This window comes from Pongo pygmaeus, chromosome 4, assembly GCF_028885625.2.
Source record: "Pongo pygmaeus isolate AG05252 chromosome 4, NHGRI_mPonPyg2-v2.0_pri, whole genome shotgun sequence".
NCBI classification, from domain to species: Eukaryota; Metazoa; Chordata; class Mammalia; order Primates; family Hominidae; genus Pongo; species Pongo pygmaeus.
Window position 1 is genome coordinate 32,237,677 of NC_072377.2, and position 23,910 is coordinate 32,261,586.

The window sequence follows — 23,910 nt, forward strand, 5'->3', positions numbered from 1 at the left end:
CCCTCAAATTGAGGTAGGAACTCAGTAATAACTGCTAATTGGAAAAGTAGCAGGACTGAAGTTGAAGGACTCAGGATTATGTTCAGGGCCTTGAAACTGAGGGTGAAAAGTGAATGAAAGCAATATATTCACCAAGGATTTCATTCAGCTATAACAGAATATCTAATTAACAGGGCTTAGACAAGATAGGTGCCTGTTTTTCTCTCATGTAATAAGAAGTCTGGAGGTAGAATGTCTGGGGCTGGTATAGCTGCTCAAGGTCACAAGATGGTTGCTAAAGCTCCAGCCATCACATATGCATTCTAAGCAAGAAAAAGGAAAAAGAGACCCCATATGAAAGGAGCCTCCCTGGATGCCTCTCCCAACAACTTCATGGGCCGGGACTGTATCTTATGTCCACTGTCTCTGAAGGTGCATTAAGAAATGGCTTTTTGGCTGGGCACTTGCTCCTCGAACACAGGTGGGTTTCTGTTAGTAAGGAAAAAGTGAGCAGGATACTCTGTAGGGAACTAGAATTCTCTGCCACAGTCCCCTTCTTTGGTTACTGAGACATACCCTTCTTTCCATTCAAGGCGTAGGCCAAGGGAGGTGGCGCCCTAGCCTCATCCAGGTAGCATTTCCAGACTAGAGCCCCAGACCTCTGGGTGTTATGTGGTCTTCTCTATCAGCGCTAGGTAGGGCTCCTTGTGAACAATCTTTTGTACCCCCAAGATACAATACTGGAAAAGGTATAAAATAAGTACAATAAAAACTTCTGGGCTGGGCGTGGTGGCTCATGCCTGTAACGCCAGCACTTTGGGAGGCTGAGGCACCTGAGGTCAGGAGTTTGAGACCAGCCTGGCCAACATGGTGAAACCCTGTCTGTACTAAAAATACAAAATTAGCCAGGTGTGGTGGAGGGTGCCTGTAATCCCAGCTACTTGGGAGGCTGAGGCAAGAAAATCACTTGAACCTGGGAGGTGGAGTTTGCAGTGAGCTGAGATTGCACCACTGCATTCCAGCCTGGGCAACAAGAGCGAAACTCCTTCTCCAAACATTCCATTTATAAAAGAAGAGATGGAAAATACCGTGGTCACTGTCCATAGCTATGACCAAATCCTTCTGGCCAAGAATAGCAAAGGTCCTCACTGGCCACCCCTTGCTCTGGTGGAAGGAACTCCTTGTTTATGGCCTTCCATGGCCCTTGCCTCTTACTGGGACGTCATTTTTTTGTTTGTTGGTTGGTTTGTTTGAGATGGAGTCTTGCTCTGTCACCAGGCTGGAGTGCAGTGGCGCAATCTCGGCTCACTGCAACCTGCACCTCCTGATTCTCCTGCCTCGGCCTCCCGAGTAGCTGGGACTACAGGCACCCGCCACCATGCCCGGCTAATTTTTGTATTTTTAGTAGAGACCGGGTTTCATCATGTTGGCCAGGGTGGTCTCAGTCTCTGGACCTCAGGTGATCCTCCCACCTCGCCCTCCCAAAGTGCTGGGATTACAGGCATGAGCCACCGCGCTCAGCCCTGGGAGGTCATTCTTCATTCACTTTTGTGATGGGCACAGGAAGGACACCTTTTCCGGGGGCTGAACACTTTTTGAAGCCTTACTTGTTGATGTCAATTGCTGGTGAGAAAGAGGGAGAGGAAGAGTTGCAAGGTTGCTGTAGAGATTTAACCATCCCAGGCTGTTGTGGACCAGGGTTGGAGTTTTTTTTTTAAGGTATCTAGTCTGTGTGTTTCTGGTCAATTCCCTATGATTTGAATCCTTTACTTTTTAACTTAGAATCCGCACCCATATCTCTACATTTTAACTTAACATATGCTACTTAATGTATGCTGCTGAGGACAGTTGAAACAGTGGTTTCTGGTGGGTAATCACATTTTTGCCAGCAGACTTACAAACTCCAGCTAGTAGGACACCACTTGTCTGCTTCTGATAAAGCTGATTTTTGTAACCCTGCAACGGTCCATAATGTGGGCTTCCCAGGCAATTTAGATTGCAGACTCAATGTCAAGAGGGCCTTTCTAAGCAAAGTGATAGTTCTCTTTATCTCTGATTGCTTACTGAGTTGGGGAGCTGTAGACTTTGCTGAGAGTGAAAAAGCACCTACTGGCCAGGTGCAGTGGCTTACGCCTGTAATCCCAGCACTTTGGGAGGCCAGGCGGGCAGATCACCTGAGGTCAGGAGTTCGAGACCAGCCTGACCAATATGGAGAAACCCCGTCTCTACTAAAAATACAAAATTAGCCGAGCGTGGTGGCGCATGCCTGTAATGCCAGCTACTCGGTAGGCTAAGGCAAGAGAATTGCTTGAACCCGAGAGGTGGAGGCTGTGGTGAGCCAAGATCGTGCCATTGCACTCCAGCCTGGGCAACAAGAGAGAAACTCCGTCTCAAAAAAAAAAAAAAAAAAAAAGGTAAAAAAAAAAAAAAGCACCTACCAATGTTCTAGATTTTTCATACCATTTTTCCTAACTCCACAACCTCAGTCAACATGTAAATGACTTTGCAACATCCAGCAGTAGGCAATTTGACCAGATACTTCACATTGAACAGCTAGGGTCAACACTTTCCAGTCCGCAACTTTCAAGTCCTTAAGATCTGCTTCCTGACCCCATCCAATTCCACATTATAGTTTCTGTTACTTTCAGTTCCCCCAACTTCCAGGCACCAAATTCTGTGTTCAGGGTGTAATTCAGATAATTGGTTGGATTGGTAAAAATCCAGGTAACAGCGACTTAACGACACAGGGGTTTATTTTTCCTCTCATTTCTGCTCTTCCCTAAAGGAATGTTGGTGTAACCCTACCCAACAATTTCCGCTTTCATCCCATTGGCCAGAATTATGTTGTGTAGCTATCCATACCTGCAAGAGAGACTGCATTTTAGTTTAATTCATTGCCACTCCCAACAAAATAAAGGAAGAGAGAATGAATATCAGGTAGAGAGCCACACGCTTCTGACACAAACTACATGTTTATCATATGAGGCCCATCCATGGCTGAGGAGCAGGGACCACCAGGCTGGGTGCTGGCCCGGGTAAGTCAGGTATAGTTCAGGAGGGCAAGGTCATCAGAAGCAGGCAGGCAGCAGGCTGATGTACAAGGAGCAAGGCCAAGTCCAATGGGTCTGGGTTCTAGTTCTGGCTCTGTTACTTATGAACTGTGAGACATTGGGCATATTAGTTTGCCACTTTGATTCTATTATTATGGTTTGTTTTGTTTTGTTTTGTTTTTTTAGACAGAGTCTCACTGTGTGGCCCAGGCTGGAGTGCAGTGGCGCAATCTCAGCTCACTGCAACCTCTGCCTCCGAGTTCAAGCAATTCTCATGCCCCACCCTCCCGAGTAGCTGGGATTACGGGTGCACGCCACCATGCCCAGCTAAATTTGTATTTTAGTGGAGATGGGGTTTCACCGTGTTGCCCAGGCTGATTGCGAGTTTCTGACCTCAGGTGATTCAGCTTCCCAAAGTGCTGGGATTACAGGTGTGAGCCACTGCACCCAGCCTTTGATTCCATTATTTATCTGGGCCTATAAAAGGGGGAATACTAACAGTGTCTCCCTGCAGCACCACTGTAGCAGTTAAATAAGGTAATCCATGGAAGGTGCTTATTTATTTTATTTTATTATTATTATTATTATTTTTGAGACAGACTCTCACTCTGTCTCGCCCAGGCTGGAGTGCAGTGGTGTGATCTCAGGTCACTGCAGCCTCCACCTCCCTGGTTCAAGCAATTCTCCTGCCTCAGCCTCCCTAGTAGCTGGGATTACAGGTGTGCACCACCACAGCCAGCTAATTTTGTATTTTTAGTACAGATGGGGTTTCACCATGTTGGCCAGGCTGCTCTCGAACTCCTAACCTCAGGTGATCCGCCCACCTTGGCCTCCCAAAGTGCTGGGATTACAGGCATGAGTCACTGGGGCCCGGCCAAAGGTGCTTATTTAGAACAGTGTCTCACACACGGTTATGCTCAGAAAACATTAGCCAATGTTGATAAAATAGGGCCAGACATCCTTGTTTTATAAGGTGGTTGTGAGGATTGTGGGGTGGGGGGTGGGGGGACAGAAGAAGAAAACAAGGAAGCTCCTAGCACAGTGGGGGCACTTTCCCCTCATTTCTTCTGTAGCTACATCTGTCCTCTTTCATCCTTGGGCAGCCAGGCAAGTCTTTACCTCAGGGCCTTTGCACCTGCAGTTCCCTCTGCCTAGAACAACCTTCCCACAGATATTCTTGTGGCTCAGTGTCTCACTTCATTCAGGACTTGTTTTCGAGCAAGAGAGGCTGACTGCCCCGTGCACTAGAAAAGCTTTATAATGGCTGGATGCAGTGGCTCATGCCTGTAATCCCAGCACTTTGGGAGGCTGTGGCAGGCGAATCACTTGAGATCAGGAGTTCGAGACCAGCCTGGCCAACATGACAAACCCCCATCTCTATTAAAAATACAAAAAATTAACTGGGCATGGTGGCCTGCATCTGTAAGCGCAGCTACTGGGGAGACTGAGGCTGAGAATCGCTTGAACCCGGGAGGCGGAGGTTGCAGTGAGCCGAGATTGCACCATTGCACTCCAGCATGGGCAACAGAGTGAAACTGTCTCAAAAATTTTTTAAAAAGCTTTATATTGAAAGTTGAAGGAAACGGGAGGTCTGGAAAGTCCCTTGGGCACACACAGTTGTCTCTTCGTGCTAACTCATGGGTCATGTGTGCAAATTTGGGCAGAGTTAGTATGAAATGTGGTGGAAATTCAGGCTGTGATTTCAGCGTGCTCATTCTGTGCAAACTCCAGGTGGCCCTATTAGTTTGAAGCAATTTCTGCCAGTTCTTACAGCTCATGTACAGGGAGTTTTAGTGTTTCAGCAAGTTACTTCTTTTTAAAAAAAATCTGTCATCCTACCAACACAAAAATTTCTGTTATTGGTTTCTTTAATTCTTTGGGGCACAATTTCAGTCTCTCAAATGTCACCTTCTCGCTATCCTCTGACATTACCATAGTTACCATCACAGTACTGTCACCATCTGACGTCATAGTATTTTGCATTTGTTTAATAATTCACCATCTTCAGAACACAGGCTTCAAGAAGCTTTCTGGGACATTGTTTTGTTCAGGACCCAGCACATGATAGACACTCAGTCAACATTTGTTGAATGAATTAATAGTAGATATTTAATCATAGTTGGTTTCTTTCTTTCTTTTTTTTTTTCTTTTTTTTTTGAGATGGAGGAGTCTTGCTCTGTCACCCAGGCTGGAGTGCAGTGGCGCGATCTCGGCTCACTGCAAGCTCTGCCTCCCAGATTCACGCCATTCTCCTGCCTCAGCCTCCCGAGTAGCTGGGACTACGGGCGCCCACCACCACGCCCGGCTAATTTTTTGTATTTTGTTTAGTAGAGATCAGGGGTTTCACCATGTTGGCCAGGCTGCTCTCGAACTCCTGACCTCAGGTGATCTGCCCGCCTGGGCCTCCCAAAGTTCTGGGATTATAGGCGTGAACCACCACGCCCGGCCCATAGTTGGTTTCTTTTTTTAAATTTTTTTTTTTTATTTTTGTGGGTACATAGCAGGTGTTTACAAAGTTGGTTTCCTTTTAAAATGATAGCATTTTCTAAAAGTGAGAAGAGCATAGGAAGATTAGGTGAAGGTCGAAGAACTTGGAATTTAGCAGAGGTCAGAATAGGAGAATGTCTAGAATCCAGGACATCTGGAAGGGAGAGCTAGTACATGACAGCCCGGTGTGAATCTGATTTTAAGGCAAGGTCGAGATAAACCAGAGGATCCTTTTATACCCCCAGCCACGTTAAGGATCTAGGCTCTGAATTTTGGGTGACCCTAGGCCTATAGGAGACGATTAGCTTCAGTTAGTTCATTGGTTCTCAACCCTTTTATTGTCCTCGCATCCCTGCCTGGAGAAAAATTAAATTTAAGTTCTCTGTAACATGAGAAAATAAATACTAAGGAATAAGATTTTGTCAGGTAGGATTGAGCTTTGGTAGGAGGAGGAGGGGTCTGCTAACCGTTATAGCATCTGAGACTTTTTTTGCCTCCCTCAACTAATTTTCACCCCCTTGTGAGTAATGTTACCTACTGAGACTGCATGGTTTAGCTCAGACAGGATCCAAGAAAGTTGGTAGATTTTAACACCATATCAGTAAATTATCTCAGTAACAGAAGCATTTATTTTGAATGCTAAGGCTGTCAGCTTCAAGCGACTCAAAATTAATTTAAATTATCACAGCTATTTGCTTGAGATGGGAATCTAATTGGAGAATTATTTATGAGACACAAAAATGGACTGGGCTGTTGCAGTGAACCTGCATGTCCAAAAATTGTGCTCACTGTTGAGATGGATTGATCTTCAAGATGGGAAGCTTGTAGGCCTTTGCACAGACCAGCCATCCAGGGAGGTCAGTATTTGTAACTGCAGATTTCTGTTCTGTATCTTCCCTGAGTCAATGTTTTGCTCACTGGAGTGTTTTATTGGATGTTGTGGAAGAACCACACTTTTCATAGTATTGCAACATTGTCTGTCTTTCCTTATGCCCTGAATCATCTCAAATCATCCCAAGTGGATATTGATGCTCCTACTTCCCTTGCTTATAGAAAAATCCCAGGAAAATGGGTTGATAGAATAAAGGACTGGAAGGATTACTGGAAAGCCCTCAATTATAGGTATGGGATTGAAAGGCTGTGTAGCTCATGGACACGTAAGAATAAGACTAAGTGTCTTTGAGGGTGTCCGTGTATTTCCAACAAATTTTCCTCTCCTGAAAACTACTTCCCTGCCCGCCCCCGCCCCCGCCCCGCCCCGCCCCGCCCCGCCCCCGCCCCGCCCCGCCCCGCCCCGCCCCGCCCCGCCCTTCTAGGGCCTGAGGTTGGGCTCTCAGTGGCCCTGTTGCTATCCTGCGGCCCCACCCTCTTGGCCAACAGTAATTGGATATCAGATCCGAGCTGAGCCAATCAGCTTCACTCACTTCCAAAGTAGTAATTAACAACTCCAGTTGCAAACAGTGGAAAACAACTCAAGGTAAAGTTTATTTTCACTTAAAGTTTTGTTTAGTTTCATTTTGCTTTACCTTTTTTCTTTCATTTTAAAGTCGTCAAAATTTTACAATGTAATTTATTATAAGGATCGATGCTGGCTTTCAGGTTAGGGCGAGGGCAGCAATGCAGCCCTGTCCAGGATGGCGGAAAGTGAGGACGGGAAAGCTGTGGGGAACCCAGGGGGCGCTCTCTCCCGGTCCTGCGCCTCTGCCCGCCACCGATCAACTTCTATTTCTTAGAATGACTTTCTTTGCTACTCAATCCACACAGGAGATAGAATCGTTCAAAAGTTCGTTAGTTCAAAAGCTATGACTCCTGCCACACGGTAGAAACTAGGACTCTTTCAGAGTCGCAGTACTGAGGTCTCGGGGAAGAACCCTGATTGTCCCAGCTTGGGTGAGATGTCAAGCTCTGGACCACCCCCACGAAACGGGAGGGGAGGGGCAGGGGAGTGTTATCGTAGACCTATTACACACTAATTTCCATTTATTTATGTATCTCCCCACTAGAGTATGAATTCCTACAGGGCAAGGAATTTGCCTTATTGCTGGTATGTAACCAGTGCCAAGTTCAAGGACTTGATAAATGTTCGATAAATACTTGCTGAATAAATCAAATGGGTGCAAATTGACACCAGGAAAACATTTCCTACTACTCTTCAGTTTCGTTTTCCTCAATCAGACTTATTTAAAGAGCATCCTGCCCAAGATATTTACAGTTTTTTTGTTTGTTTGTTTTTTGTTTTTTTTTTGAGACGGAGTCTGGCTCTGTCGCCCAGGCTGGAGTGCAGTGGCGAGATCTGGGCTCACTGCAAGCTCCGCCTCCCGGGTTCACGCCGTTCTCCTGCCTCAGACTCCCGAGTAGCTGGCACCACAGGCGCCCGCCACCACACCCGGCTGATTTTTTTTTTTTTTTTTTTTTTTTTTTTTTTTCAGTAGAGACGGGTTTTCACTGTGTTAGCCAGGATGGTCTCGATATCCTGACCTTGTGATCCGCCCGCCTCGGCCTCCCAAAGTGCTGGGATTACAGGCGTGAGCCACTGCGCCCAGCCTGATATTTACTGTTTTTATATGTATGGAGCCATCTCAACTGTGACTAACATCCTGAATCACAAGCTGTTAAAATTGTAATGTAAAGGGTCTTTTAAAAATGTCTTACAAATTATTGGGAGTCTATGATGTGGTAGGTGCTGTGCTGGAGTAGTGAATATATTGATGAATAAGACAGTGACCAGCCTGGCCAACATGGTGAAATCCTGTCTGGGATTACAGGCACCTGGGATTATAGGTGCCTGCCACCACACCGAGCTAATTTTTGTATTTTTAGTAGAGATGGGGTTTCACCATGTTGGCCAGACTGGTCTCGAACTCCTGACCTTGGGATCCTCCCGCCTCACCCTCCCAAAGTGCTGGGATTACAGGCGTGAGCCACCGCGCCCAGCCTTGCATTTCTTTTAACAACCATGTGATTATATAGATGATATTTGCTAAACTTTTGATTTATTTGGAACCAATTAATAGCTGGCACTCAAGTTCTTTGGAAACTCAAAGTATGCTATATTGGAAATTTCTTTTTGGTTACTGAGTAATAAGGTCATTTATTATTGACATGGCTTCTGACACCTCTCCCACGCATTATTATTCCTTGTTAAATCACTTCCTGAGAAGGCTGGAGAATGTTTTCCACCTTAGATGGCACGGTTTATATTGACTTTCTCCGGGAGAAAGTGAAGTTCAGAGAAGAGCGTGAAAGGGATCACTTTTCTATGTTTATGGAGAATGGAGGTGAAATTTTTCTTTGGTGGAGAAGGCGAGTTGGCAGTAGAATTGAATTAACCTTTCACTGGGGATCTAATATGTACCAGGCACCGTGCAGAATTCAGAGGGAGTGTGAGGCTTTAGCTCTGGTGGGAGCCGCTGGTCCTGCTGTCTGCTGACTGGTGTCACCACTGTATTCAATGTGTTTAAAAGCAAGGCAAAGAAGGCACCTGTCTTCTCACCCAGGCATTTGGAGAAACATTTCTCTGGAGGGGATGGCTTTTAGGTTGGCCTGAAAATAAGTCAGTTTTAACCATTTACCAAAGGAAATGGAGAGAGGATACTAAAACCTGGGCTGCAAAGAGCCGGACTTCCCTCTGAATCTGCAGGATGGCGAAGTTTAGGAATTGTGTTGCCCTGGGACGGAGGCGGGATCTCTCCATGGTGTTGATCGGATCTTTCTTCTCTGGGTAGTGTTGTCAGAACAGATTTCTGGAATGGAGAGCCTTCCTGTGTGTACAGCTGGGCTGACCAAGGCAAATCAACATAGATTTTCATTTTCTAGGAGTGTAAGATTTTAAATATATGCAGATCCTTCCACAGCCTTCCACGGGGTCTTGTCACACAGCCTCCTGGTTGGGTGTGAGTTTGATAGTATGTTGGTGGGGGTTGTCTTGGCACAAGTCATCTGGTTTCTCTGCTGATCTAAGAAACTTCCTGGAGAAGGCCAGTGTTCCAGAGGCGTCTGTCTGAGAGAAGGGAGTGTCCATACAGCATGGAGGTAGCCACACGGGGGAATGGGGAAGCATTAGCTTCTGGGTTTGTGCTTGGTGCCTGAAAAGTACACGTGGTCCTTCTGTAACACAGGAGGCTATGTTTTCTAGGTGAGAAGGCTCACTGTTGTAACTGGAGCTTTTTGTTTTTTCCTCTTCCTCTCCCAGGTGTGAATGAGCCCAGGGAAGGACACACGGCCACTGCTGGAGGGATCCTCCATTCCTGTGTCATTTGCATGGGTCCTGCTGTGAAATGAACCTGGCAGGGACTTGTTAGACACTTCCTTCCTTCCCTCATTGAGCACTCCAGCACCATTGTTCCACAGTTGTTCTAATCGGGTCCTAGCTTCCTCCTGCCAAGGCAAACAGCATAGTCTCGAGTAGGTGTCCCTAGGCTCATCTGCCAGCCTGAACATGAACACAGGCAAAGCTGATGATGGCCAGGGACCCCAGGGGACATGGGGCCCTGTGGGGTCCGGCCCCCAGGAGCAAGACCTCTCATGATGCTGGTGTCTGGGAGTGAGCACCATGCCCATCACCCAGGACAATGCCGTGTTGCACCTCCCCCTCCTCTACCAGTGGCTGCAGAACAGCCTGCGGGAAGGTGGGGATGGGCCGGAGCAGCGGCTCTGCCAGGCGGCCATCCAGAAGCTGCAGGAGTACATCCAGCTGAACTTTGCTGTGGATGAGAGTACGGTCCCACCTGATCATAGTCCCCCTGAAATGGAGATCTGTACTGTGTACCTCACCAAGGAGCTGGGGGACACAGAGACTGTGGGCCTGAGTTTTGGGAACATCCCTGTTTTCGGGGACTATGGTGAAAAGCGCAGGGGGGGCAAGAAGAGGAAAACCCACCAGGGTCCTGTGCTGGATGTGGGCTGCATCTGGGTGACAGAGCTGAGGAAGAACAGCCCAGCAGGGAAGAGTGGGAAGGTCCGACTGCGGGATGAGATCCTGTCACTGAATGGGCAGCTGATGGTTGGAGTTGATGTCAGTGGGGCCAGGTAAGTTGGGGGAATGCCTGCTGGCCCAGGGGCTGGACACGGGAACCCAGTGGTTCCCAGATCTGCAGCTGCAGAGGTTTATGAATCCTGCCAATAAGAAGCTGATGGCATAAGAAATGTCTCATTTAAACCCCCTCATCCATTCAACGCAGCATCACATCTTCAACTGGAGCACCAAAGGTTGGGTCTTGGATGTGTTTTCATCTGCCTGTCCCATATCACCTTAGTCCCAGCAACCATGAGGCTCCCAGACTCACAGTCCAGAAGCCCCACCCTGGAAGATCCACTTTGATCTTATCTGAATGCATCGAATACTCTCGAGCATATTTCTGTTTTCTACTCACATGACCACCCACCACCATATTAAGTTATTGGACTGTCTTGGTGTTTCCCAGGTGAATCAGGGAACAAGACCCCAAGGGCCTCAAGACCATTCTCAGGTTCAGTGATTAACTAGGACTCACAAACTCAGAAAAGCTGTCATATTTCTAGTTTCAGTTCATTACACTGAAAGGACACAGATAAACATCAGCAAATGTAAAAGACACAGAGAGTAGAGTCCGTGGAGACCAGGCACAAGCTTCCAGTTGTGTCTCCCAGTGGAGTTTTGCAGACGGTGCTCAGTTCTCCCAGCAATGATGTTTGACGCCAACCAGGGACACTCACTCAAATCTTGGTGTCCAAGGTTTTTTCTTGGGGGTGGGTCATATAAGCATGGAGCACCTGTGTGGTTGACTTTGGCTACTCCTCTCCAGTCCCTCCAGAGGTCAAACTAATGCCACGTGACCCAAGTCTTCCACCGTAAGTCACATTCTTAGCATAAACTCTCTGGCAAGGCCAAATACCCCCAGGTACACAAAGACACTCTTGTCAAGCGGGATATTCTAAGGGGGTAGATCTTATCTCCCAGGAGCCAGTCCTTTCTTTGGAATGCACATGGTCTCAATACCCCACCCCTGGTGAGTTAACCCTTCACTACGCATCAGGGTTTTAATGATAGGTATATAGGAAAGAGACTGGGAAAGAATTTGAGGATATTCTGAGTGAGATCCATGAATTTTGTCAAGCTTTTAGGGGCTTCTGGGAGTAAGGCTCCTATGTCCTAGAAGGAGAGAATCATGGAGAGAAGGCCACCTTGAGAAATGTAGTTGCCTTTGGATGATGGAGACAGCTCATCCAAGGAGACTCTGCAAGGAGACAACCAGAGCAGAAATACCTTGACCTTAATCTTCATCCTCCCTCCAGTGTCAGAGCCTCCCATCAGTGGAAACCAGCCAGAAGCCAGGGGAAGGGGAGTCCATTGATTTGTCTATATGTGTCAGTGCCCTGGTGCAAAGTGCAGGGTGGAAAAGAATGGAGATTGGATGTGGAGGGTCAACAAGAAGTAGTCACTGGGCACATACAACATGGTCCAAATTCAAATGATCCAGTACATGGAAAGGACGTAGCACAGAGCTGGCTCACAGGTGTGAGGACTTATGCAGTAGACACTCTCACCAGTATTTCCTTTGGTTTGCCCCTTCAACTGCAGAGATGCTTTTAGCCAATGGCTAGGTGCCTGACTGGCCGCTACTGGGAAAAGCCACTCATTTTCAAGGAGGGATGAAATGATTTTATTTGGGATTAGAGATTGTTCTCAGAAAAGGAGCAAGGCTGACCACCACCAGGCTCAAGATGCTGCAAGGAGTTGAAAAATAACTCAGGTTCCTGGAGGCTGGGTCCAGGGTTAGAAGTGGAGATTGCCATGGAGTTGGAGATAGTCCTTTGAAAGTAGTCCCTAAGAGCCCCTACCATTTGCAGCTATCTAGTTGGAAAGAAGCTGATTTGGATAGAGAGGTAGAAGGAAGATCAGGGAGGGGACATCCAGCAGGAGGATGAAGTAGTCAGGAGCTCCAGCTCCAGAACATAACTGGGGCTGCCTCCTTGGGTTCCCTTTACTAGCTGGTTGATCTTGGGAAAATTGTACCTCTTAGCCTCAGATTCCCCATCTGTGAAATGGGAATCATAAGACTATTGATGCCAATAACTAAATGATTAAATAGTACATACAAAGGGCTTAGCACTATGTCTAGTAAGTAGTAGTCTATATGTATTAATATCATCATTACTACCATAATGGAGAGTGTTTGGGAGGTTGCTGGAGTCTTTAGGAGGCAAAGTTTTCTTTCCCAGCCTCTAAAAACCTATCTACCCCTGGGATGAGATGACTTTCCAGCTTCCAGTGGAGGATTCCTTGATGTTTTCATTTACTTGTTGGGGGAGTGATAGGATGATGCCCAGTTTTGCAAAGAAAAGAGATGAAGAAGAATAGAAGGTGATGGGCCAGGGTCATGACAGGAGGTGGAACATAGAACTAGAATCTTTATTGAAGCTCTGAAGAAGAATCACATGTGGCGTGATGGAGGGAGCAGTGGACTGGGTTTGGGATTCCAGGTTCTCTCCAAGGTCTTCTAGCAACTAGCTTTGAGACCCTGGGTAAGTTTGTTGGGATGGTGGTATTGGGGTGGGAGGGAGGTTCACTGTAGCTGCCTATGCTAAAATACTAGGGGTGAATCTGTGAAACACTTTTTTATCTATCTGGGCTAGTGTTATTGTTCCAGAAGCCCATAGAGGTTTAGTGGTGTTCCTGGGATGCCACAGTGATAACTGGCAGAGCCGAGGCTCAGGCTCCGTCTCTGACTCCCAGCCAAATGTCCTATTCGGTGCACCACTGCACCAATCCACTTCTGGGCACTCTGAAAGAGATGCTTGGATGGGTGTGGCCTGTTAGTATCTGGACTCAAAGAGCTGAAGCTGAGGAGCTTAGGAAATAGGAATAGGAGAAAATGTCAGCAAATAGACCAGTGGGATTTGTAATTGTTACAACTGGCTGTTCCATAACATACCTGAGATTTGTTTTAATCAGGTATGGTAAAAGATGCACACATGGAAATGACTGTCACAAAGTCTCAGATCTGTAGAAACAGGAGGCACGCCACACCACACAGGGCTACACAGGGAAGTGCAGGGGTCAGTGAGGAGGCAGAGAAGAGAGAGGAGAGCATGGCCCAGAGCCTTTATTTTATTTTCTTTTTTATTTTTTTGTTACAGACAGCATCTTACTCTTATCACTCAGGCTGGAGTGCAGAGCCACAATCATAGTTCACTGCAGCCTTGAACTCTTGGGCTCAAAGGATCCTCCCACCTTAGCCTCTCTACTAACTATGTCTACAGGTGTGCACCACTGTATCTGGCTTTTTTTTTTTTTTTTTTTTTGTAGAGATGGTATCTTACTGTGTTGCCCAGGCTGGCCTCAAACTCCTGGCCTCAAGTGATCCTCCCATCTTAGCCTCCAAAAGTGTTAGGATTACAGGTGTGAGCCACTGCACCCAGCTCCATAGGCTTTATTGAGGTTTTCATGGGAAGGAACAGAGGAGGCAGGGTAGGTGGCTGAGTGTGCTTAGGATTGGATAGTTTGAATAATTTCAGTAGGCTCCAGACTATATGGTCCTTAGTTGTCCAGGTATCTGGCCCTGGAGTGATTTGAGGCAGGGAGAATATTGGCTTGGTGTGTGAGTTTGATAAAGGAGATAATTGGGTATGGCTCTGGGTTGGTTGGTTTGTATGTTAAAGCTCTACTCACAAGGGAGTCCTTTGCTATTTCTAGGAATCAGCCACTCCTGGGAGGGGCAGCCTGTCGATGTTCAAGACTCCAAATGTCAGAGCATCAAGAATACAGAAAATAGGGGCAAGGTAGCTCACGCCTGTAATTTCAGCACTTTGGGAGGCCGAGATGGGAAGATTGCTTGAGCCCAGGGGTTCAAGACCAGCCTGGGCAACATGGCAAGTCCCCATCTCTACAAAAAAAAAAATTTTTAATTAGCTGGGCATAGTGGTGCACACCTGTAGTCCCAGCTACTTGAGAGGCTGAGGTGGGAGGATTGCTTAAGTCCAGGAGGTTGAGGCTGCAGTGAGCCATGTTTGTACCACTGTACTCCAGCCTGGGCAACACAGCAAGACCCTGCCTCCAAAAAAAAAAGGATACAGAAAATAAGAACATACAATGAAAACGCTGGGCTTCTGGAAACCTTCCACAGCTGAGGAAGTAAAATCTCATTTAGTGGTCAGCAGTCATGGCTTTGAAGTTCCTTTCTGTGTTGATGCAGCCGTGTGTGTGCTAGACGATGAAAAGCCAGGTGAAAGAGGGTGTATCCTGAAGCCACTGAGATGTAGTGGTAGGAGAAAGGGAAGGCCAAGACCTATTGCTTGGTCTTCATGAAAGAGAGCTTGAAATTGAATCAAGTAATGAGGCAAGGAATCCTCAAGTCCTGGGCTCCTATTGCCTCATAACAATCAAGGAGTTAACAAGACAGACTAGCTTGATTTTTCACTCCCTAGTTCTCCTGAATAATCACAAGAAGTACCATTTATTGAGCAGTTTCTACCGTAGAGGTTGTCTGCCAGCCACTGTCTCATTTAATAGCGACCACAATTCCATAAAGGACAGCCTTTGATGAGAAACCTTGGCTGAATATCACTTGCTCACGGTCACCTAAGTAAGAGGCAAAACTAGATTTGAACCCAAGTCCTTCTGGCTCCATTGTCTGTATTCCTAACCACTGCGTTGTACGACCTCAACTTCTGCACCAGATCTGTACTTTGGTCCTTGTGCGATACTACCTCAACTTCTGCACCAGATCTGTACTTTGGTCCTTGTGTGATCTGGTGCATAATTTCATGGATGGTTTACATCTTCACAAAATACCTCCTCAGTATAATCACAGACACCAGGGAAGAAAATGACATATGAAGAACAAACTATAAGGTTTCTTTTCTACCTGCACAAACTGACAAGGAAAACAAGCCCCCTGCCTCATCTTATACAAGGAAGCCTGGCCAGGCATGGTGGCTCATGCCTATAATCCCAGCACTTTGGGAGGCTGAGGCGGGTTGGTCACCTGAAGTCAGGAGTTTGAGACCAGCCTGGCCAACATGGCGAAACCCTGCCTCTACTAAAAATACAAAAAATTAGCCAGGTGTGGTGGTGCCTGCCTGTAATCCCAGCTACTTGGGAGGCTTAGGCAGGAGAATCACTTGAACCCAGGAGGTGGATGTTGCAGTGAGCCTAGATTGTGCTGCCATTGCACTCCAGCCTGGGCAACAGAGCAAGACTCTGTCTCAAAATAAATAAAAGGAAGCCCAATTGTAATATAGACTCCTTTTGGCAAACTTAGCTCTAGCCAGAGCTTGGGGACTAGAAGCACTTTGCAATTTAGGTAGTAGGGAGTTGAAAGTGTTTTGGATGTTCTCAAGATGTTCCTTATCACTCTTTGTGACTGACTGTTTCCTTCAGTGCTAAATTTTCCCACCTACCTATGTGAGTTTTGTCTTAAAAAGTGGTAAGTAGAAATTAGAGTTCTGTACAGACCCCAGTGTACCTCTCTGCCTCCCAGCAAATGGTTCCCCGGTTGATGGTTGCCTGTTCACTCTTACTTGTAAGCAGTGGGTTTCAGGGGTCAACACACCAACTTACCTCCCAGCGTGATAAATGGTCCACACTAGCATATATAGGTGTCATGTGAGGTACTCTCTTGCAGTCTCTTCTGCTCCCTGTCTGGAGTTTGATTTTGAATTCAAAACTACCTTAGATGATGTTATGGGTTGAATTATGTCCCCCCAAAATTCATATGTTGAAGTCCTAGCCCCCAGAATATGACCTTATTTAGAAATAGGGTCATTGCAGGAATAATTGGTTCCTGCAATGGAACTGGGTTCAAGTGATTCTACCGGAGTAGGTTGGCCCCTATTCCAGGATAACTGTTGTCTTTATAAAAAGGGCAAATTCGGACACAGACTCAACACAGGAGTAACACCATGTGTGATTGGAGTTATGCTGCTGAAAGCCAAGGAACGACCAGAAGCTGGGAGAGAGGCTTGGTACAAACCCTTTCCTAGCCTCTCCAAACTAGGGGAGCTTGGCTCAGCTGACACCTTGAGCTCCAGCATCTCACCTCTAGAACTGTGACACAGTAAATCCCTGTTGCTTAAGCCTCTTGGTTTGTGGTCGCCCTAGAAAACTACTAGTACAAGTGACATTTTGTCCCTGTCACCTTATAGGAGTCCATCTTTTGGATGATTTCCTCCCTGACACTGGACACTTTAGAGCACTGTGGATGTTTTTTGATGAGGACACTCTGAGAACCATGTGTGTGTTAAGTGTGAAAGGAGCAGTTACAATATGTGGAAGATAAGGTCATGATTTGCTTATTTCAAAAATTAGTTTAGGGTCGATTTGGAATGTCCGTTCTTTGAGAAAGAACAAAAAATTCAAGGCCATGGGTTTGACAGAACTTCTGTACTCCAGACCTGGTTTAGAGCCTAAACCTGTGACTGCCTCCAAATTACAGACCCTGTTCCTGATTCGTACCTTTTCACTGGCTGGCACTCCTGATCCCTAGTAATCCTGGGAAGCCTTCCTTCTTTTGAGTGTTAGCAGCTTTCTCCTGGTGGGAACTTCTAGAGAACTTTCTGGGAAGGGGAGGTATTCGTGGTGTTTGATGTCACGTGCCCCATCTTGAAGGCATAGCTGATAACTCATCGAGGAAAGTTTTTGTTTGTGAGCTCTATCACATCCACTCTGGGGACCTTCTGGAATGTTCTACTTACTTGTTTGGTGCAGGGAGAACTGGGAAGGTTTTCTAGATTCATTCCTACAAGGGAATACTTTGTAATGCCAGTCACTCCTTAGCTTTCTATAAGTAAACCAGATCTGTTCCCTAAGGACAGATTGTTCCAAATTGGTCGCAAAATATGGAATTAATTAAAACAAAACCCACACACCAAAACAGAAACAAATGTCTTTTCTGAAAAGTAAAAGTCTTTTCACTTAAAACGCATTTTTGCAGAATGTAAACTTTGGGCGTCTTTTTTTTTTTTTTTTAAATGGAGTTTCACTCTTGTTGCCCAGGCTGGAGTGCAATGGTGCGATCTCGACTCACTGCAACCTCCGCCTCCCGGGTTTAAGGGTTTCTGCTGCCTCAGCCTCCCGAGTAGCTGGGATTGCAAGTGCCTGCCACCACGCCTGGCTAATTTTTTGTATTTTTAGTAGAGACGGGGTTTCACCATGTTGGCCAGACTGGTCTTGAACCTCTGACCTCAGGTGATCCACCCGTCTCAGCCTCCCAAGGTGCTGGGATTACAGGCATGAGCCACCAACCCGGCCATCGTTGTACATTAGTAAACGTGAGCAGAGCACAGTGCAAAGAACACGGGCCTCGGAGAGAGGTAGGTCTGGCTTCTGGACCCACTTATTGGCTGTGTGATGGGGGCAGGTGACCTCAGCCACAGGCTGTTGCTGCTATTTCCCTAAAAGGGTTGTTGAGTGGATGACAGATTATTTACCTAATGTACTGAATACAGCATCTGGCACATGGTAGATGTTCAGCCAGAGGTAACTTGTAACACCCCACCCAGTCAGCCTCAGGCAACCTGGACCCAGAGCACAGTGTGCACCTGAGAAAAGCCCTTTGAGTTTGAGGGAGAGAGAAGAGCCTCAAACTCTGCCTGTTCACTCCACAGCGAAGACAAAGAATAATCTTTGGTCCAGACACTGGGGTCCATTCCAATATTGAGCGAGTGGCGTGGCATGGGGACCCACCATTTGGAAGGGATGCTGGTGCATGCAAGAACCGGGTCCCGGAGCCTGCAGGGCCCGACGGCACCTTTGAGTTGCAGGAGTGTGAGAAGTCTGTGTGGTCCTAGAAGAGGGGCCAGGATGCTGGGCTGGCAGGAGGGGGCTGGGGGGCTCAGGGCGACAGGCCAATTGGTACAGAAGTATGACATGCTGTGAGGACCAGTGGAATGTCAGCCCTGGTCAGAAGTCACCTTCAGCACAGTACCTGCTGCCTTGAACTTGCATGTAAAATTAAATTTAGGGTTGTTGCAAGCTTAGGCTCTGGTTACCCATGGCAACCTTGAATTCTGTCTGGATTATAGCAGATTTTAAACAGTGTCAAGAGGCTGCTAGAAGGTGTTACTTGGAGAAATGACTGCAGGTAGTGATGTAGGCAGGAGATGATAGAGAGAAAGAATTGCCAATTGTAGCTTGATACTATAGTCTCTGGGGCCATTTAGCAAAAGAGTCCTGCCTACCTGAATATGCCCAAAGGTGCCCGATGCTCTATGCAGGACTGGATATATAGTAAGAGGTCGTCATCATCATGACTTAGAGACATTAAGGAAAGGTGAAATTATACTCAGCTTGCTGTTTAAAAAGCCAGAGAAGCATGTAATACACTTTAGAAAGATTTCCCTTACCAGTTAAAACAAAAACAAGTTTCAGCATTTAAAATTCAATTATGTGGAAAACCTGCCATGTGGAACAGCCCATTCCCCAAGGATGAAGTGTAAATGAAGCATTACGGACTGTTTGTTCGTGACCCGCTTCATTCCTTTCAGACTGCTGTCTCCATGTGCTGTTTCACTCCAGGACTTGGTTTCTGGAAGGTATCCCAGGGTTCATCCAAGTCCTGTTTTCTCACTGTACCAAAGTGGAAACTGAGGCTTCAGGAGGTGGTTTCCTGGGTTCAAGTATCATCTTAGAGAAGAGCGACGCCTAGAATTCGTGCCCTCTGACTCAAATTCTAGAATGTTTTCTTTAACATCATAAATAACAACTAATGAGGCTGGGCACAGTGGCTCATGCCTGTAATGCCAGCACTTGGGGAGGCCGAGGCGGGTGGATCACTTGAGGTCAGGAGTTTGAGACCAGCCTGGCCAACATAGTGAAACTCCATCTCTACTAAAAATACAAAAAATTAGCTGGGCATGGTGGCACACACACCTGTAGTCCCTGCTACTCAGGAGGCTGAGGCAGGAGAATCGCTTGAACCAGGAGGCGGAGGTTGCAGTGAGCCGAGATCACACCACTGCACTCCAGCCTGGGCAACAGAGCAAGACTCCATCTCAAAAAAAATAATAATAAAAATAACTAATGAAATTAGGATGGTTTTTTAACAGTTTATTATTTACATAAAAACATAGAAAATCTATGTTTTTACCTGTTCTGAAAATGAATAGTTACATCTAGAACCTTCCATCTCAACAAGAGCGTAGCTTATAGCTGCCTCCTAAGAGTGTGGCGATGGCCATTGGAGAGGACAGTGGGAGCTTGCTTTCCTCACCTCTTGGGAGTGCCATCTGACAAGCTGTGAGGATCTGAGGGCCATCGCCTGCCATCTTGTGGTTGAAATCGAGCACAGTGAGAGAAAGTGCTGGGAGCCGCAGTCCAGTTTATTATTCACAGGCTGCGTGTGTGTGTGTTTCACCGCCGTGCTGTTTGGCTGATGTTTTCGGCCTTCAGAGCTCTCTCTTGAATGGCAACATCTGAGCTATCCTTTCCTCTCTGTGACTGGTGTTTTTTCCTGTGGCCCTGGGAGGTGCCCCATTCGAGTCCCTTCATACACACAGCCTCAGCCCTCAGGCGTCGCACTAATGAATGAGGAGCTGATCTGAGAAATCCGCCTGTGCTAAGCTCTTCATGATGGATGACAGAGGGGAGTTATTTGTCCCCAGTTTCTCTAACTCTGTTCTGGAATCAGAAGCCTTTTAAGGAAAGCGTGAGCAGCAAGACAATTTCCAACACTACAATGGCCAGTGGGGTGAGTTTTTTCAGAAAACTGGCAAACGTGGCCACACCCTCCGTCGCAGCCCACAGATCATTGTTGAAAGCCACATGCACCGCTGCTTTTCAGGGTCCACTTGTTTTTATGAGGGAAGAGATTCCATAAAAGGAGCGACTTTCCATCATTTAAAGATGATGGAGGTTTCAGAGCCAGCCAGATCCAGAGATGCTCTTTAATTTTATCCCAGTGACCTGCTCCTCCTCTGGTACCCTGGTCACAACCTTTCTGTATGGGGGCAGCACAGCCCCTGGGTGATTAACTTGAGCCATGGAAGATGGAAAACCCAAATACCCATGTAAGACACTTGATTTTAAACTCTTAGCACTACTTTCGGGAATTGTAATGGTAATTGTAAACCATACAGAGAAGAAAGATAAAAGCATCTCAGTGTGGTTATAGTGTTACTGGTCCAACTTCATACCCTTCTATCTATAGGCACCCCCTGGGCCATTTTCAGCAATCCTGACTTCTACTTTATCTTTTGTGTCCAGGTACTAAATACGTTATGAACATTTTTATTCTCTCGTTTTGAGCACCAAATGCCCTCAAATGGCTTTTTTTTTTCTTCTCCAGAGATTTTTTTTTTTTTTTTTTGAGACGGAGTCTTGCTCTGTCGCCCAGGCTGGAGTGCAGTGGCGTGATCTCCACTCACTGCAAGCTCCGCCTCCTGGGTCCATGCAATTCTCCTGCCTCAGCCTCCCGAGTAGCTGGGACTACAGGTGCCCACCATCACGCCTTGCTAAATTTTTGTATTTTTTTTAGTAGAGACGGGGTTTCACTGTGTTACCCAGGATGGTCTCGATCTCCTGACCTTGTGATCCGCCCGCGTTGGCCTCCCAAAGTGCTGGGATTACAGGCGTGAGCCACCGCACCTGGCCGCCTCCAGAGATTTTTGAACTTCAGGCTTTGGCACCTGTTTTGGTCCTTGGCCGCCTCTTAGTTACTGTGGAAGCAGAGGCAGGTAACCAACTGCAATGCGCAGGTGAGCCGTTCCTGTGAACTTCACTCGCGTTCCACCTGGGTTTGCCAAGTACAGAAATGAACAGACTTGTGCTCGCATCTTCTGGTGTTGGAGGGCACCAATATCAAAAGGTGACCTCTTGCTGGAGGACAGCAATATCTGCTATTTAAGGACCCAAATATATAACTCTTGTACAATGTAAAATGAAACAAAGCTTTTAAACAGTTATATAGATTTCTTCATGGGATTCTTCTTTGAGATGTGATCTTTCTCCGAAGATTTTGAGGATGAGAGTTTGTTTAAAATGTTCTGAAGCTCTGATACTAGTGGCCTTTTTATTTTTTAATTTTTTGAGACAGAGTCTTGCTGTCGCCTAGGCTGGACAGAGCACAATGGCACGATCTTGGTTGGCTCAACCTCCGCCTCCCGGGTTCAAGCGATTCTTCTGCCTCTAGCTCCAAAGCAGCTGGGACTACAGGTGCACACCATGCCCGGCTAATTTTTTGTATTTTTAGTAAAGACAGGGCTTCACCATGTTGGCCAGGCTGGTCTTGAACTCCTGACCTCAAGTGATCCACCCACCTCGGCCTCCCAAAGTGCTGGTGTTACAGACCTGGCCTTACTAGTGGCTTTTTTGATAACTTGGAATAACAATGTTGAATTGTATGGAGCAACAATGTTGAACTGTGTGGATCTCTTATCTTTGAGTCACAGAAACTTGGATGCCAGGGCTGCAGTGATGGTATAACAGCTGACTCATCCCTCAGGGCTCTTTGTTCACCAAAGGAAAGATGATTCTATCATGTGCAATGTCTCTTTGACTTAAATTTAGCCATTTCCTTTTGGGGAGGAAGGCTGGGCTAGTTCCATAGCTGAAGTGCATGTCTCCCCAGCCCTTAGGCCGGACTATAAGGTTGATCAGTTTAAATGGGGCTGGGATTTATCAAGAAACTTTTGACCTTGGGAATCACAAATGTATCTTCACAAATATTCCTGAAAGGAGGCCTGAACTATTATGGGGTCGAGGGGAGTGGATAGCCTTAAAATTTCAAGCTCTAGCCAGGCATGGTGGCTCATGCCTGTAATCTCAGCACTTTTGGAGGCCAAGGCAGGTGGATCACTTGAGGTCAGGAGTTGGAGACCAACCTGGCCAACACGGTGAAACCCCGTCTCTACTAAAAATACAAAATTTAGCTGGGCGTGGTGGTGCGTGCCTGTAATCCCAGCTACTTGGGAGGCTGAGGCAGGCAAATTGCTTGAACCCAAGAGGTGGAAGTTGCAGTGAGCTGAGATCGTGCCACTGCACTCCAGTCTGGGCAAGAGAGTGAGACTCTGTCTCAAAAAATAAATAAATAAATAAATAATTCAAGCTCTGTTAAGTACAGGTCTCTGTGAAATTCCATGGCAAGTCTGGGTTTTTCCCTGACTCAAGGGTTTTATTTAGTCCAGATATCCACTCATGTGAAGTCCTCATCTGAACCAGTGGAATGGGCAGAAAGAACTCACATAGAAGTCACCAGAAAATGGTTCATGCTCTAGAATGGTGGTTGCTAAGGTGAGAAGCCTGAGAAGATCCATGGGTAAGAGGAAAAATTATCAGTATCCCAAGAAATTTTTTATCGTTAAAAAAAAATTGAGTTTGACCAATAATTTAGATATGGATTGACACTGGCTTCCTTGTTCAATCGAATATCAGAGAGTCCCATTTTCTTTGTAGTGCATGACATATGCTGAGGGAAGGGGAGAAGGTCCACAAAGGCCCCCTCACTGGTTAATATACAACCCTCTTTTTTTTTCTGTCCCCCAGGCTGAAGTGCAGTGACACAATCAAAGCTCACTGCAGCCTTGAACTCCTGGACTCAAGCAATCCACCTATCTCAGCCTCTCGAGTAGCTGAGAGGTGTGAACCATGGTGCCTGGCCTGTTTAATCCACTTTGGGCTTATGTCAAGGGACTGGAGTTTATGTAGGCTCACCTGATGAAGTGGGTTTACGGATTAAATTATTTTGTTTTAACTGAGTTAACCTTTACCAAATGGGCAGAAAAACTAAAGAAATGTCTTATTTTTAATATACAGAGATGAGGGTCTCACTGTGTTGTCCAGGCTGTTCTCAAATTCTTGGCCTCAAGGGATCCTCCTACCCCAGCCTCCCGAAGTGCTGGTATTACAGGAGTGAGCCACTGCTCCTGGCCCAAAAATACTACAATTAATGCAGGTGTAAGCAAACAATAGGAAATGACTGGGTTAACACTTTTCTTCCTGCTACCATGTGCTAATTATGAAGTAAAACAGTGACAATCTATGTAGACTGAGAAGTCAGACAAAAACATAAAATTCATCAGGAGACTATGTGAAATATAAACTTACAACCACTAGCATTAAAGAAAAACCTCATCCTAAGCATAGATTGTGCCTTATGGTAATACTTGATGATATGAGACCATCATAATTAGCAAGATATTTAAAATCTAAGTATTCACGGCCGGGTGCAGTGGCTCACGCCTGTAATCCCAGCACTTTGGGAGGCCAAGGCAGGTGGATCATGAGGTCAGGAGATCGAGACTATCCTGGCTAACATGGTGAAACCCTGTCTCTACTAAAAATACAAAAAAATTAGCCAGGCATGGTGGCAGGCGTCTATAGTCCCAGCTACTCGGGAGGCTGAGGCAGGAGAATGGCGTGAACCCGGGAGGCGGAGCTTGCAGTGAGGGGAGATCGCACCACTGCACTCCAGCCTGGGCA

At 46.5% G+C, this 23,910-nt stretch overlaps 1 protein-coding gene across 2 annotated transcripts in view; it reads left to right on the plus strand.

Moving 5' to 3' along the window:
- The window catches only part of PDZD2 (PDZ domain containing 2), a 468,182-nt gene that overhangs the window by 147,652 nt on the left and 296,620 nt on the right, over nt 1-23,910 (plus strand). For both annotated transcript variants that reach the window (XM_054488616.1, XM_054488615.1), the window contains one exon: nt 9,709-10,544. In XM_054488616.1, coding sequence (XP_054344591.1) covers nt 10,069-10,544 — 476 coding nt within the window. In that variant the 5' untranslated portion in view covers nt 9,709-10,068. The remainder of the gene's footprint in view (nt 1-9,708; nt 10,545-23,910) is intronic.